Source organism: Neophocaena asiaeorientalis, unplaced genomic scaffold (genome assembly GCF_003031525.2).
Source record: "Neophocaena asiaeorientalis asiaeorientalis breed wild unplaced genomic scaffold, Neophocaena_asiaeorientalis_V1.1 scaffold4, whole genome shotgun sequence".
Classification (NCBI taxonomy): Eukaryota; Metazoa; Chordata; class Mammalia; order Artiodactyla; family Phocoenidae; genus Neophocaena; species Neophocaena asiaeorientalis.
Genome location: NW_020173682.1, coordinates 5,192,678 through 5,208,476, shown reverse-complemented (window position 1 = coordinate 5,208,476; position 15,799 = coordinate 5,192,678). Strand labels below are relative to the sequence as shown.

General features: G+C 44.9%; 1 protein-coding gene across 3 annotated transcripts in view; it reads right to left on the bottom strand.

Annotated features, from left to right (window-relative positions):
• MAP3K8 (mitogen-activated protein kinase kinase kinase 8) overlaps positions 1 to 15,799 on the bottom strand; it is a 29,178-nt gene that overhangs the window by 10,712 nt on the left and 2,667 nt on the right. The window contains exons 1-3 of one of the 3 annotated variants that reach the window (XM_024750042.1): positions 15,666 to 15,767; positions 10,513 to 10,874; positions 1,773 to 1,940 (exon numbers count right to left, since the gene is read on the bottom strand). In XM_024750042.1, coding sequence (XP_024605810.1) covers positions 1,773 to 1,940; positions 10,513 to 10,851 — 507 coding nt within the window. In that variant the 5' untranslated portion in view covers positions 10,852 to 10,874; positions 15,666 to 15,767. Of the gene's footprint in view, positions 1 to 1,772; positions 1,941 to 10,512; positions 10,875 to 15,665; positions 15,768 to 15,799 lie in introns of those variants that run through there. The other 2 variants (XM_024750043.1, XM_024750045.1) reach the window with 2 other exon arrangements.

Genomic DNA, 15,799 nt, shown 5'->3' with positions numbered 1-15,799 from the left:
CAGGCGGACTCTCAACCACTGCGCCACCAGAGAAGCCCTCTTCCTTTTAATAACAGCTGCTCTGGCCACCCTTTAAGGGGGAACAAACAAGGCCCACATGACAATAAGAGAGACTGAGATGATATTCAGTAATTATTTTATGTTTTATTTTCGTTAAATCAAAAGTGAGTTTGTTTGTTTTTTGCGGTACGTGGGCCTCTCACTGCTGTGGCCTCTCCCGTTGCGGAGCACAGGCTCCGGACGCGCAGGCTCAGCGGCCATGGTTCACGGGCCCAGCCGCTCCGCGGCATGTGGGATCTTCCCGGACCGGGGCACGAACCTGTGTCCCCTGCATCGGCAGGCGGACCCTCAACCACTGCGCCACCAGGGAAGCCCAGTGAGTTTGTTTTATTGCACTTTAAAAAAAACACAAAACTTTAAAGTAGAACAGACATACACAAAAGTGCAAAACTGGTTAAGTATCAAACTCAATAAATTTTCAACTGAACACACGCATGTAACCACTATGTAGATCAGGAAACAGAAGCCCACCAGCGCCCTGAAGCCCCCTGCTGCCCCCTGCCTGTCCCTGCTCTTCATGGGCAGCCACTCACGGGACTTCCAACAGCATGGGTTTGTTTAGCTTTTTTTGGCCCTTGTGTAAGAGGAATCTCATACAGTAGATCCTATTTTGTGTCCAGCTGCTCTGGCTTAACCTAATGTAGATCTATCATCGTCAATAGGAAGTTGTAAATCATTTCTTCTCTTCACTGGACAGCATCCCAGTATGTAAATACACCGTATTTCAGCACTTGGAAACTTCCCAGTTTGGGGCTATTACAAATACTGCTGCTATGAGCACTCTAGCACGTGGCTCTGGTGACCACGTGTGCATGCCTGCTGGGCGAGCACCTGCAGGAGTGGAATTGCTGGGTCACAGGGCGTGTGCGCGTTCACTTTGCTAGGTCGTGCCAAACGGTTTTCCAAAGTGGGGCACCTCAGCAGTGATTGCTCAATAAGAAGAGATGCGGGGCTTCCCTGGTGGCGCAGTTGTTGAGAATCTGCCTGCCGATGCAGGGGACACGGGTTCGAGCCCTAGTCTGGGAGGATCCCACATGCCGCGGAGCAACTAGGCCCGTGAGCCACAACTACTGAGGCTGCACGTCCGGAGTCTGTGCTCCGCAACAAGAGAGGCTGCGATAGTGAGAGGCCCGCGCACCGCGTTGAAGAGGGGCCCCCGCTTGCCACAACTAGAGAAAGCCCTCGCACAGAAACGAAGACCCAACACAGCAAAAATTAATTAATTAATTAATAAACTCCTACCCCCAACATCTTAAAAAAAAAAAAAATGGGTTTTTTTTTCTCTGAAATTCAGCCCTTTAATCTACAGTCCTGAGGAGCCTTACAGCTTTCCCAGGGTCTGCTTCCCTGCCTGGTCCCCTCCCCAGTGGGTGGCATTGAAGCAGCAGCAAACAGATGTGCTCTTGCAGGGTAGCTCCCCTTCAGCCACCCCAAGAGGGATGAAGTTATCTAAGCTGGCGCTAAAGAAGCTGGTACTTTCTTTGTTATCAGAGCAAGCTGATTAAAATGAACTATGCCCTTAAGCAGACTTGGGGGCTGAACGGCCCCAGGTAGCAGCAAATCTATAAAACAGAGATGCTTTTCTCGGACTCAGCACCCTTAGATAAGAGGCAGTCAAGGGGTAGCCAGCTTTGAGTAAAGTAAATAAACGAGCACGCAACAGCCCCAATGCCGAACACGCAGGGTACCCTGTCTGCTTATGAAGTACGTACCAATTTACATGCCATTCTTTTCTTAGTTTTTATGTCCTGTGCTAAGTACACTTTTCCAAAGGCCCCCCGAGGAATAAAATTAGAGCCAATATTCCTGTAAGTCAGCTTCCAAGGGATGAGAAGAACATCAGAGTCTATCTGATAGCGTCCGTTCTGGGGAGTGATTACCTACAACAAAACAAAAATGCAGGAGGGTAAGAATTTCAGCAAAGTCCTTTTCTGAGACCCGCCCTTTAGAAACTGGTTACGTTAGACCGCATTCCTACACGCAGGGTTCAAAATTAATGTCACCGTATATAATCATACCAGTGTACAGAAGCGTCTTAGAGCTCCTATCTAGAGCTTCAGCAAAACAGAGAAAGCATGTGACACAAACACATCCCTGGTCAGACCTGATCATATTTCCATCTACGTGTGCGTAATTCACTGCCAAAGAGAACTTTAAAAATGATTTACCAAATGCACCGTGACTGCTGTGACCAAAAGGCTGAAAATAAACATTGCGGAAATGTAAACTGTGCGTGCAAGCTGACTCGTTTCCAGTTAAAATGTGCTAACCTGTTAGTCTGCATACCTATTACTCAGAGGTGACGTACACTCATAGAGAGTAGGGAAACGAACTGATGATCACAGAGGATTCCGGAAAACAATGTGTTATACCAGAGCTATGAGTTGACAGTGCCACGTAAGCAAAGTAAGGGCAGAGCCATTTCTCATCCATTCACTCATTTAATATTTACTGAGTGCATGGTATGTGCCAGGCACTGTGTTTGGTGCCGAGCAGGCAGCGATGAACAAGACACAGATGACCCCTGACCTCTGAGGGTTCATGAGTCAGTAAACACTTTGAACAAGAGGTCTGAAAAACAGCCGACTCAAAAGCTGAGAGCGACAACCTAAGTGTCCATCAACGGAGGAATGGACAAAGAAGATGTGGTACATATACACAGTGGAATATTATTACTCAGCCATAAAAAGGAATGAAATAATGCCATTTGCAGCAACATGGATGGACCTGGAGATGATCACACTAAATGAAGTAAGTCAGACAGAGGAAGACAAATACATATGATATCACTTATATGTGGAATCTAAAATATGACACGAATGAACTTACATACAAAACGGAAATAAACCCACAGACATAGAAAACAAACTTATGGTTACGAAAGGGGACGGGGGGAGGATAAATTAGGAGTTTGGGATTAACATATACATACAGCTATATATAAAATAGATAACCAACAGGGACCTACTGTATAGCACAGGGGATTTTACTCAATATTTTGCAATAACCTATAAGGGAAAAGAATCTGAAAAAAAAATATATATATATATATACACACAGTATAGTATAACTGAAACACGTTGCTGTATGCCTGAAACTAATACAACATTGTAAATCAACTATACTTCAATTTTTAAATAAATGAATAAAAATAACAATTAAAAAGAATTAAATTAGAGAGATATCCTGATAGCAGTGTGGGTTATAAGGGTATGTACCCTTGTCAAAACCCATCAAACTGGATATTAAAGACCTGTGTATTTTACTGCATATAAAGTCTATGTCAATTTTTCAAAAGTGAAAAATTGAGAGGAGAAATAATTATAAATCAAATGAAAACAAATTAATAAAATAGTCCGTGGGAGACATGACCTGGAGCACATTCCTAAAAAAAATGTGTTGGGTATGCTTTCAAGGGTTCGAGTTTCAAAAATACAGGTTTTACCTACGTTTCATTAGTAATATTACGACTTCAGATTATGAATTCGGGGATTAGGAAACTATCAAAGTGACACGAAGTTATTTCAAGAATGGGAGAGGGTGAAGGGGAGTGCGGATCACGTGGGTAAAGGGTAGACTCCGATTCATTTCCAGATGCATGGGGCCTTACACGGGCCCTGCTCTGGGAATAATCCTGGTGACCGTAAGCGTTATTCACTCAGGACCTACTATTGCTAATCTTAGCTACACCCCGTGAACAGGCGTGCTCACTATTTGGGAATGAAGCAAAGAAGGCTAATACTTCGAAATGTGAAGTCACTACACTTAAAACTTTAGTATTCACTGAGTGCGGCCTCTGCACAGGTCCCGAGAGGGAAAATGACTAAGCGGAGACCGCGGCGTTGCCAAGTTTGAAATATGACGTCCTTTCAAGAAGTGTCACCTCAAGTTCCTGGAGGCCACTTCTACAGCACGCTGGGAACCAAGTGCAGACAGAACCATGCTCGCGGCACTCAGCGGCACTCGCTTTATAGCCTCCTCCTTGTTATTAAATATTTACAGACCCAATTTCATTCGATTCTCCAGGAATCCGCTTCAGGGCTTAACTCACCTTTGGAAAAAAAAAGTTTTACTTAAAAAAAAAAATTTTTTTTCAATTGAATTATAGTTGATTGACAAGGTTGTGCTAGTTTCAGGTGTACAGCAGTGATTCAGTTACGCATGTATATCTATTCTTTTTCAGATTCTTTTCCATTATAGGTTATTACAAGATATTAAATACAGTTCCCTGTGCTATACAGTGGGTCCCTGTTGGTTATCTATTTTATATATAGCTGTATGTATATGTTAATCCCAAACTCCTAATTTACCCTCCCCCCGTCCCCTTTCGTAACCGTAAGTTTGTTTTCTATGTCTGTGGGTTTATTTCTGTTTTGTATATAAGTTTGTTCTAGATCCGTGGGATCTGGCTCTGTCCTGCTCTGCTGGTCCCACAGCAAAGGGACAGCCAGGCTCAAGTTCGGGGCTGTAACCAGTAGGTCCTGGATGTTTATCTATTTATATATAGTAGTGTGTAACTGTTAATCTCAAACTCCTCATGTATCCCTCCCCCCTCCCTTTCCCCTTTGGAAAACATAAGGTTTTTTTTTCTACGTCTATGAGTCTATTTCTATTTTGTAAATAAGTTCATTCGTATCATGTTTTTAGATTCCACGTATAAGTGATATCATATGATATTTGTCTTTGTCTGACTTACTTCACTTGAAAGTTTTACTCCTGTCCAACCCAAATCTGCTCTCACCCACTCTGACGGGGTGCGCTCTTAGCCGGCAGGATGAAGAGTAATAACGCCAGCCATCTACTGAGTGTTAATTCTGGGCCAGGCACTGTCCTGAGTACTTCATACATTAACTCAGCAATTTCTCATAACAGGCCTGTGACGTAAGGGCTCTTTTTATCTCCACTCACAGATGAGGAAACTGGCTTCAGGGTCTGTCTGACCCCAAAGCCACAGCTCCCATTCTTTAGGTAAGAGCCTTTGATCTTCCAGAGGCTGTAATTAAAGCTGAGCTGTGATCAAAACACAGTTGTTAAATGTCTACATTTACACATCACTGAGAAAGGCTTGGCCTTCTTCTCTTTAGATCAAATACTACAGTTCCTTCACTGCAGTTTATCATCCCCAACGTTCTGGGGACCCTCCTCCAAACACCCTGTAAGTTCTCCCGGGCCACCTCAGACGACAGTCCCTGAACGTGTGGTGTGACATGCAAGTGATGGCCAGTTTGTGGTTCTGCAAAGTCCCTGGATCTTAACAGGCAGAACAGTTCTCAGAGCTTTCTGAGATGCTCTTCCCAGGATACAATCCTCTATTTTGGCTCAAATAAAATTTTCCATTTTTTTCTTAGATGCACTGGTTTATTTTCTGGTGATGCTCTGGAAGGGGTATGTTAATTTCTTCCTTCGTGAAGCCATTCACAGGTGGGCCTGGTCAGGATGCTTCCTGGGAGCTAAGCAAAGGTATTTTACATTAACACTCGTTACAAGGGTGGCTTTGCATCCTTTCAACACGCACTGTGTGTACACAGGTCACGTGCATTCATTGTATGGAGTGAAGGCGGCCATTTGCCCATTTTACAGATGAGTAAACAGAGGCATAGAGGTTGTAATGACTGGCCCAATGTCACCCAGCTAGTCCATTTCAGAGCTGAGACACGTGCTGGGCACTTTAATTCAAGGGCCTGCCGTCTTCGCAACTCCTCATCGTATACGTATACACACATTTTTATGGCCAAGAAGTAGGGCTTAGGAGTCAGGGGAGCCAGAGATGGCTTTTAGTACCCTCTAAGGAAAGACTTCCCTACAATCAGCATTGGCCCGATATGACATTAAATGCCCTAGTATATGATGCATGCTTCATCACAGGTTTCCAAGCACAGACCAAAATGCCCCAGCAATTATTGGAGCTGATAAAGCGGGTGATTCAAGCTTCAGACAGAGAGCTTGACTCAAGTATCTTTAAGGTTTTTTTTTAACCCTGAGAAAGCAGGAATCCGTGACTAAGCCTATGGAGCAGGACAGCATCTCACACCCACATCTATGAGCAAACTCTTCAGGGCTCTTGAGTTTCCCAAAAAATCACCCAAGAGTTGAGTGTTTAGAACCCATTTTAGGTTATTCATCCCCAGATGAGGGTGAGAGTTGGTCTAGATTATAAGTAACTTGTAGCAACCTCACACAAAGCAACCCCTGGCTTCGTCTCCTAAAGTTTCTTCCCCAGGTCCTGCTGGATGTCGGTGGAATCTTTTAAATATTATTTTCAGGAAAATAGCACCCACTTGCACACACATGCAGACCACCATTTTACACGCCTATGCTTCAGGATATGACTGTAACTCCTGGGTCCTCCACCCTAATTAACTCCACAGGCGCTGCGCTTGTAGGTTGCCTGTAATACACACCAGGCGTCTGTGACTCCATTCTCTCCATCTGAAACATTCTCTGCTCTCCAGCCCCTTTATCTGGCTGATTCCAGCTCAGTAATTTAGGCATCAATTCCTCTTGGGGAAATTCCCTGGAGGTCCAGTGGTTAGGACGCAGCACTTTCACTGCTGAGGGCCTGGGTTCAATCCCTGGTTGGGGAACTAAGATCCCACAAGCTGTGTAGTGCGGCCAAAAAAAAATTTTTTTTAATTCCTCTTGGAAGCCTATCTGACATTCCTCCTTTCCACCGGCTCACCCTCGTGGTTATGTGAGGTATCCCGCCTGAGTGTTCCCATAGCCATCAGGGCTAGCTGTATTGAGAAGCCCTACAGTGCATTACAATTACCTGTCTACTTGCCCTCTCCAGCAGGCAGAAAGCTACCAGGGGACACAAACTGTATCTCTAGCACCTGGAGAAGTACCTCATCCCCTGCAGAAGTTTGAGCTCTGTCTAGCAAATGAATGGATGAATACTGGAAGGAAAGCATTTGGTCCATATGCAGATACACTTGAAGGTCGACTTTACCTTGGAACCAGTCTGTTGGGTAGATAATTAGCTGCCACCTTGTAAAGCAGAGAAACAGACAGCAGCAAGGCCAGGAGAGAAAAGTTTTGATGGAGTCTTAGGGGGAGGGCCATGGGAAGAGGAAGGTCTTGAAGGTGGGATGGTTCCCAGGAGAACACACGTGAGGTTGAAGGAAGCCAGAAGCCAACGTGGCCTCCTTCACCATCTTGTCTCAGACTGGCTGTGATCTGGGATGGCAAGTCACCGTTCTTGTGCCATTATTTATAAAGCACGGAGCTGTGACAGGCTACTAGCTGTCACAGGGTGCATCTAATCCTTAAGGACAGTGACAGGAAAGCCAATCACAGCCCCCTGAGCCATCAGTCACAGGGTGATTTGCCAAATAAAGCATGGTCTACTTTCCTGTGGATTTTAAGGTTAGGTCTTCTTGCTGTATTTTATATTCTTGATCACTTTTTAAAACAGAAAGCTTTTTTTTTCTTTTGCGGTACGCGGGCCTCTCACTGTCGTGGCCTCTCCCGTCGCGGAGCACAGGCTCCGGACGCGCAGGCTCAGCGGCCACGGCTCACGGGCCCAGCCGCTCCGCGGCATGTGGGATCTTCCCGGACCGGGGCACGAACCCGCGTCCCCTGCATCGGCAGGCGGACTCTCAACCACTGCACCACCAGGGAAGCCCAACAAAAAGCTTTTTGAAAGTTGTAAAGATCCCTGCTTTTTTGATACGTCCTGTTTGCAAATTTTCTCCCAAATATGCCTTGATTCATTTCTGGAGCACAGGCTCCATGACAGGACTAACAGAAATCTACTCTTACGCTTTGCTGATAATATTTTCACTTCCTTTTAATGCCTTCATTTCTCTCTTTTGCTGCATTAGCTTTTTTTTGTCCCTCACTCCAAAACCTTCGGAAGCTACTCCTTTGTACTCTTTATATTTTTCCTGAATTCCCTCTGTACATTCCCAATTCTATGGCCCATCTCTCATCAGTCTGATAGTCCAGGGGAAATAAGCCCAAGTCTCTACATATTTACAAGCAAAGATAATGTGTTTATTCTGCATGTTTTCCTTTAAGACACCCATTTTAACAAATAAATATGTAAAAAAAAAAAAGAGAGAAATACATAAACAATTATGTTTCTGATTATAGATATATATATTATTTTGAACCAGAATTCTCCAGCTGTATTTTAGCTAAGACAAACAGGTATTAACCCTTATTCAAATTATGACTTCCCATTTATAAACAGAAGTACTCTTCTCAACGCAAAGTTAACTATCAAGTACAGTTTGGTATATCCAGACCAAAGCAAGTCATACAATGATGCCAAATGTAATCTTTTTTCTTGGGGTGGGGAAGGTAACTTTGCAATTCTGCTGCAAATTGAGCTATAGCTGAACACAACTGGCTTCTAACAAAACAATTCACTACACGGCTGACCTAAATCACTGTGTTGTTTTGAACTGAACGAATGTGGTATGCAAAAAATAATAATAATAATTAAGTACTCGGTCCAGAATCTTTACTTGTTCAGCGCCACCCCCCATACATTAGCCTTCCTGCCATTTAGATACACCAAAGGAAAGGAGACACTTTCATCAATAAGCGTGTTTTGCAAGTTCCCACCCACTCCTCTGTGAATTGCCCTTTTTAAAAAATAACATCACCTCTAGCCAGCACCTACATTCACCTTTGAGAGACGAAGACACTGACCACACCCAAACACATCACCTGATCCCCTACTGTGGTAACTAAGTGTTGTCACAGTATTTTGGATTTTTTGGATACTTGGGGTGACTAAACAAGTATAGCCCTTGTCAGTCATACTTTGTCAACTAAAGAGAGTGAATCTGTGGATAACTATTTACTGCCCACAAACTACATTTCTGCAAGAACTGAATGTAGCCAGTATTAATATCGTGACGTTTCAAGATGTGACAAGAGATGAGCACAAAAATTCAGCCTTCAAAAAAATTCAACAGACATTCTTTGACATAAATTGTAGCAATATTTTTTGGATCTGTCTCCTAAAGCAAAGGAAATAAAAGCAAAAATAAACAAATGGGACTTAATTAAACTTAAAAGTTTTTGCACAGCAGAGGAAACCATTGACAAAACAAAAAGACAACCTACTGGACAGGAGAAAATATTTGCAAATGATACAACCAACAAGGAAGGGATGAATATCGAAAATACGTAAACAGCTCCTATAACTCAACATCAAAAAAACAACAACCCAATTAAAAAATGGGCAGAAGACCTGAAGAGACATTTTTCCAAAGAGGACATGCAGATGGCCAACAGGCCCATGAAAAGATGCTCAACATCTCTAATCATCAGGGAAATGCAAATCAAGACCACGATGAGATATCACTTCACACCTGTCAGAACGGCCACCATCAAAAAACACAAATAACAAATGTGGAGAGGATATGGAGAAAAGGGAACCCTCCTGCACTGTTGGTGGGAGTGTAAATTGGTGCAGCCACTATGGGGAACAGTATGGAGGTTTCTCAAAAAACTAAAAAGAACTACCATGTGATCCAGCAATTCCACTCCTGGGTATATATCCGAAAAAATGGAAACACAGATTTGAAAAGATACATGTACCCCAATGTTCATAGCAGCGTTATTTACAACTGCCAAGGAATGGAAGCAATCTAACTGTCCCTCAACAGATGAATGGATAAAGAAGATATGTCTTATATATATATATATACACACACACACATATACATACAATGGAATATTACTCAGCCATAAAAAAGAATGAAAGTTTGCCATTTGCAGTAACATGGATGGACTTGGAGGGTATTATGCTGCGTGAAATAAGTCAGACAGAGAAAGACCAACGCTGTATGCTATCCCTTATACGTGGAATCTGAAAAATAAAACAAACTAGTGAATATAACAAAAAAGAAACAGACCAGAGATATAGAGACCAAACTAGTGGTTACCAGTGGGGAGAGGGAAGGGGAAAGGAGTAGAGGATTAAAAGACACAAACTATTATGTATAAAATAACCTGCAAGGATATACCGTGTAACACATGGAATACAGCCAATATTTCATAATAATATAAATGGAGTATAACCTCCAAAAATTGTGAATCACTATATGGTACAACTATAACTTATAAAAAATTATACATCAACTGTACTACATAAAAAATACATGTTCATTAAAGACAAAGCCTTTATTCCCCTCTCAGATGAAGGAATCTCAGGAAGCCTTTCTCTTCGGCCTGATTGACGAATGAGCTCTTCAGTGAACTGTTAAGTTAAAATTCATTCTTCTTAATTACCTATTTGTAGAACTACTCCTAAAATATGGAAAAGATTCTTTAAACGGAACTTTTAACGAAGACCGTGTTTTGCGCCTTTCGCATGGAGGTGATTCTTACAGATATTCCATTTTTAAACACCATACCTGGCAGCCAGTCTGAACCAGGTGCAGCAGCAGAGGTAAGCTGAACACACAGCACTCAACTGATCAGGAAAAAACATACCATATTTAATAAAATTCCAGATTCTTGGGGTCGGTGTCCGTACAAACGCTTTGCGGTGTTGGATATGTGGTTTGCAAAAGCAAGCAAATCCTCCACGGTTCCGTATCGGACCGATGACAGCCAAGGCCCCTCCTGGCCGCTGAGCAGCACGGAGTCGGCACGCCCCTCTTCCTTGTGATTGCTGTCCTGACACACGGTCATCAGACTGGGTTCGTAGGCCACAGGCTCTTCACCCGCGTAAAGATTTTCCATAATGTCTATTACATCAGACACGTTCAAATGTTTCATTAACAAATCGATTTCTTCTTTGCTGTCACTTCCAGTGCTCATGAACTCCATCACTGTCAGGCTCTCCCGAGAGTCTGCAAAAGAAACCTCAGCTACTTAGTTTACTGTATTTGTATTTGCATTTGAGATCAATGGGAAACTGACATGAAAGAATCAGGAACAGGCTTCTATACGACTTTGTTTATAAAATTAGGGTGGGTTTCCCTGGTGGCTCAGTGGTTGAGAGTCCGCCTACCGATACAGCGGACACGGGTTCGTGCCCCGGTCCGGGAAGATCCCACATGCCGCGGAGCGGCTGGGCCCGTGAGCCATGGACGCTGAGCCTGCGCGTCCGGAGCCTGTGCTCCGCAACGGGAGGGGTCTCAGCAGTGAGAGGCCCGCGTACCGCGAAAACAAACAAATAAAGTAAGGGCTCTGGCCACAGTGTGTGTGAGGTCAAATGCACAGACAGTGAAGAAAGGGACCTTAGATAACCTTTAGGCCGGCGCTCGTTTGACCGTTTCCAACCCTGCCGCAGGGGACAATCTTCCCTGCATGATCTCTGTGGCTTTTAGGCCGCGGGTGGCTTTTTTTTTTTTAAAAAAGAAACTCCTTGAGACTTCCCTGGCAGTCCAGTGGTTAGGACTCAGCACTTTCACTGTGGTAGCCCGGGTTCAATCCCTGGTTGGGGAACTAAGATCCCGCAAGCCACACAGCGCAGCCAAAAAATAAATAAATAAATAAAATTAAAACGGAAATTTACTTAAAAACAAAAAACTCCTTTACCCAATTCAGGAGCTAACTTTGCAAATAAAATTCAGGCCCTGAAGCCAAAAGCATGTCACACGGATTTTAACCTGAGCAAATGTGATGACGGTAAGTCAAGTTTCAGGAATAATTCTGACACAGATAACAGCTCATTTAGAAAGGAGACGGCAAATCTCAAATCTTCTTTCTGCTGAGGACGGGTATGAGAAAGGAGAAGATTCCTTTAAACTGTAATCAGCTGTCCCCTCCTGTGACCAGGATTCTTTAACAGTACAAAGCATGCATCTCAAAGACTCAAGAAGGTTAACTTAATATCTAGATCAATGACCCTCTAGAAGTTGTGGTTTTATAAAGAAGCCAGGGAAGCCAAACCTATCATAAGCAAGACATGGGCAAGATTGACTAACTCTGATTAGCCAAAACCGTATTTCAGCTCTTCTATACAAATCAGGAGCCACACTTGGGGATCTGTAAACGAGAAAAAGAAGGTAAGTCAAGGGTAAACAATGATGCCGTTACTCAGGATTTGGCAACAACACCATTCCAAAGGATTAAAGATAAAAGGACTTAAGAGACCTGAGAAAATGAAAAGGTATGTATGTCTACCTAAACTACTGTGCTCCTGGAAGCAGCCTCTCTCTGACAAGTGTTTCAGGTTCTTGAAAGCACAAGCCTTCAATGCGTTCAACACACAGGGCTAAATAAAAGCCACAGGCTCCCATCAACCTGGAGCACAAGCACCAAACTCCAGGAAATATTCCACCTCGGGGCCACCTGCCCACAAGACCCAGACATAGGCCTCTTGGTGAACTTCACTTGAGAAAAGAACCATGCAATTTAGTGTCGTTATTAAGTTACTGGACGATCCATTTCTTTCTTTCTTTCTTTCTTTTTTAATGCTCTTTTTTAAAAATATTTATTTTATTTGGTTGGGCCAGGTCTTAGTTGTGGCCAGCGGGCTCCTTAGTTGTGGCTCACAGTCTCCTTAGTTGTGGCATGTGAAGCCTTAGTTGCGGCATGCACTGTGGGATCTAGTTCCCTGACCAGGGGTCGGACCCTGGTCCCCAGCATTGGGAGCGTGGGGTCTTAACCCCTGTGCCACTACAAATTGTGTATGGGGAAAGAAGTCTAGGATTACGCAGTTATGACACGGCATCTAGACTCAGGCTGCGGGGGACCAATCTCAGCCCCTCCTTTAGTGTTTGCATGATCTTGGTCAGGTTTTGTACTTTAACCTCACTTCATGTCGACATCCCCCACCTGCAAAATGCAAGTAATAACAGCATGTCCCTTGTAGGTGGTTGTGAGGGTCAAAGGAGTTCCAGAGCATAAGGTGCTGGGCACAGAGTCTGGTGCACAGCACATAAACTATGTCTTTTGAAGCTGCTACGATGCGCATGAAATCGAAGGACTGGGTCGGATCCCTGGCTTTGCAGGTACTGCATTAGGCCGCCTTTCTTAACTGCAAATGGGCTGCGGCTACCTAACCCCCTCCAACCCCCCATCCTCCCCCTTCTTCACAGTAAGGTTTTAAAGACTGTTTCTAAAATAAGAGACAAAGGAAGAAAAAAAATAAAGGCAGAAACCAATGAAACGTTTTGATGGCTGTTATCATCACAGTTACATCTAGAGAGCAAAGGAAAGCCCCCTCTCTGAGACCTGGCTGGTCTTTGAGGAAGACTGATTCAGCCTCTTGGAGTCTCTTGACTTATGAAAGGAATTTTTTAGGTTAATGGAGGAACATTGGACTGGGTTTCATGGGGCCATTTAGTTGCAGTTTCTACTTGTAGAATTTACAGGGGAAAAAAATGGAATTGAAACAACAATGGCTCAATTTAGGACCCTACTGGCTGAAAAGTTCCAAAGCTGCTGGATTTACTTAGCGGATGGCTGGCCAGAGAGAAAGTAAAGTTCCCAGTAGTAACAGGGCTATAGAAAGGGAGGAAAAGGTCCATACAGTTTACAAGTCGGGTTAGCTGATCCAGAGAGGAAAGGCAGGTTTTGGTTTTTAAATCCTCCAGAAAGTCTGGAACATTTGTATGTAAAACCTGAGAGGCGGAAACACACACGCCCGTAATCTGATTGCTGGGGGAGGGCAGGGAGGTGGAGGCGTGTGTCTTTGGTGCCACTAATCCCCTAGCAATGCCAACCTCCACTCCTGCAAACCCGCGTGCAAACCCGTGTGCGCCCCAGAAAACCCTGACAACCGCCCGCTCAAGGTGCCGGCAAAAGCCTCAGCGTTTTCAGGCCTTAATTAAGCAGACAAGATGCTAACGATTTCTGCGTTACTCACCACCAGTAGACGTCTAGAAAAGTGAATGATGAAGGGATCTGTATTTCACTTGAGCAGCAAGCACCCTTCCCCACACAGTGTTCAATAAAAATCTGCATTAAATCCCCACTTGTTAACGCAGGAGGGGACTATACCAATTTTAGAAATGGACAAATGGGCAGATACAGTCAAAATTATCTGCTTCAAATAATTTCTGAAATTGGCAGTAAAGCCAAGAGGAAATACTCTCCTAAACATAATGGCAAACTCTTAGCTACTTCCATCTCCATAAACAAAAGTTGAGCGTTCCCTGGCAAGTGCGAATGAAAATGGCCAAGATTACTGGTGTAGGCTCCTACCTTACAAAGGATGATTATACCTCATGTTACTTCACATTTAAAAGATTTTTCTGCCAAAATAGTACATTGCCCCTCAGGGCACACCTCCAATAAGACTTCTTCTAATAATATTTTTTTCTCAAAAAGCCCGAGAATTGGGACTTCCCTGGTGGTGCAGTGGTTAAGAATCCGCCTGCCAATGCAGGGCACACGGGTTCGATCCCTGGTCCGGGAAGATCCCACATGAGGCGAAGCAACTAAGCCCGCGCACCACAACTACTGAGCCTGAGCTCTAGAGCCCGTGCGCCACAACCTCTGAGCCTGCGCTCTAGAGCCCGCGTGCCACAACCACTGAGCCTGCGCGCCACAACCACTGAGCCTGCGCTCTAGAGCCCGCATGCCACAACCACTGAGCCTGAGCTCTAGAGCCCGTGCGCCACAACCACTGAGCCCGCGCTCTAGAGCCCGCGCGCCACAGCCACTGAGCTTGCGCTCTAGAGCCCGCGCACCACAACCACTGAGCCTGCGCTCTAGAGCCCATGCGCCACAACTACCGAGCCTGCGCTCTAGAGCCCGTGTGCCACAACTACTGAGCCTGAGCTCTTGAGCCCGCAAGCCACAACTATTGAAGCCCCTGCACCTAGAGCGCGAGTGCTCCGCCACAAGAGAAGCCACAGCAAGGAGAAGCCCGCGCACCTCAGCACCCCCTGCTCGCTGCAACCAGAGAAAGCCTGCGCAGCAACGAAGACCCAACACAGGCAAACATAAATAATAAATAAATAAACAAATTTATTTTTAAAAAGAAACCGAGAATGAAGACATTCTAGCTGTATTAGAAGCACAGCCACTTCAAAACCTCTAGATGCCTCAACCATCCAATTTTCCTTATAGGACGTCTGCCAGAAATACCGCATACCAACCTCAATCCATCAGATCTGGGGGCGTCTGCCGATTCAAATTACCTTCTACTTGGCGAGTACCTAAAACTCAGGCCACAGATACGCAAAGCAACTGTATTACTGCTTCTTTCCCTGTTTTTGTCGGCAGCAGTCCTTTATTCTGGGCCAAAATACGTCTTTCCAAAAGTGAAACAGACGTTGCAATGTTTTCTTAAAGATAGCTCGCGGCCTTCCCCATTAACTTTTGGGACGATCTGGACGCTGCGCTTCCTTTTCAACGTGGTTCCCCTCCTAGAACTAGAACTTCGGAATCCTGATACTGCATTTCCACGGGGAAACATCTGTGAAATAACATTTTCCCCCTTAACATTCTTTCTTAGGCCAAATGCCCAGCATTCGTGTTCTGTTATAACCACCCTACTGGTCGCAGAATGGGATCCGGGATGCAAGCGTGAAGTTGCTCGGAGGCTCTCGACCCTGCTAAACCCCCTCCCCTCCATTCCCCCCGGTCCTTAAGACGAAGGGAGCGTTAAAGGACTTGCACATGAGAAGAGCACCCATCGCCAGGGCCAGCGGCAGCCGGGCCCCGCGCCAACGGGGCGCACTCACCGGGTCTGAGCAGGGAGGGCGCAGCCTTGCGGGTGGCGCCCGTGGCGGGAAGCCGGGACCTGCCCTGCTCGCGCGCTAGGGATCCGGGAAGGAGGAGGAAAGGGGAGGAGTCGCGGTCGGCGCCCCGTGGGACC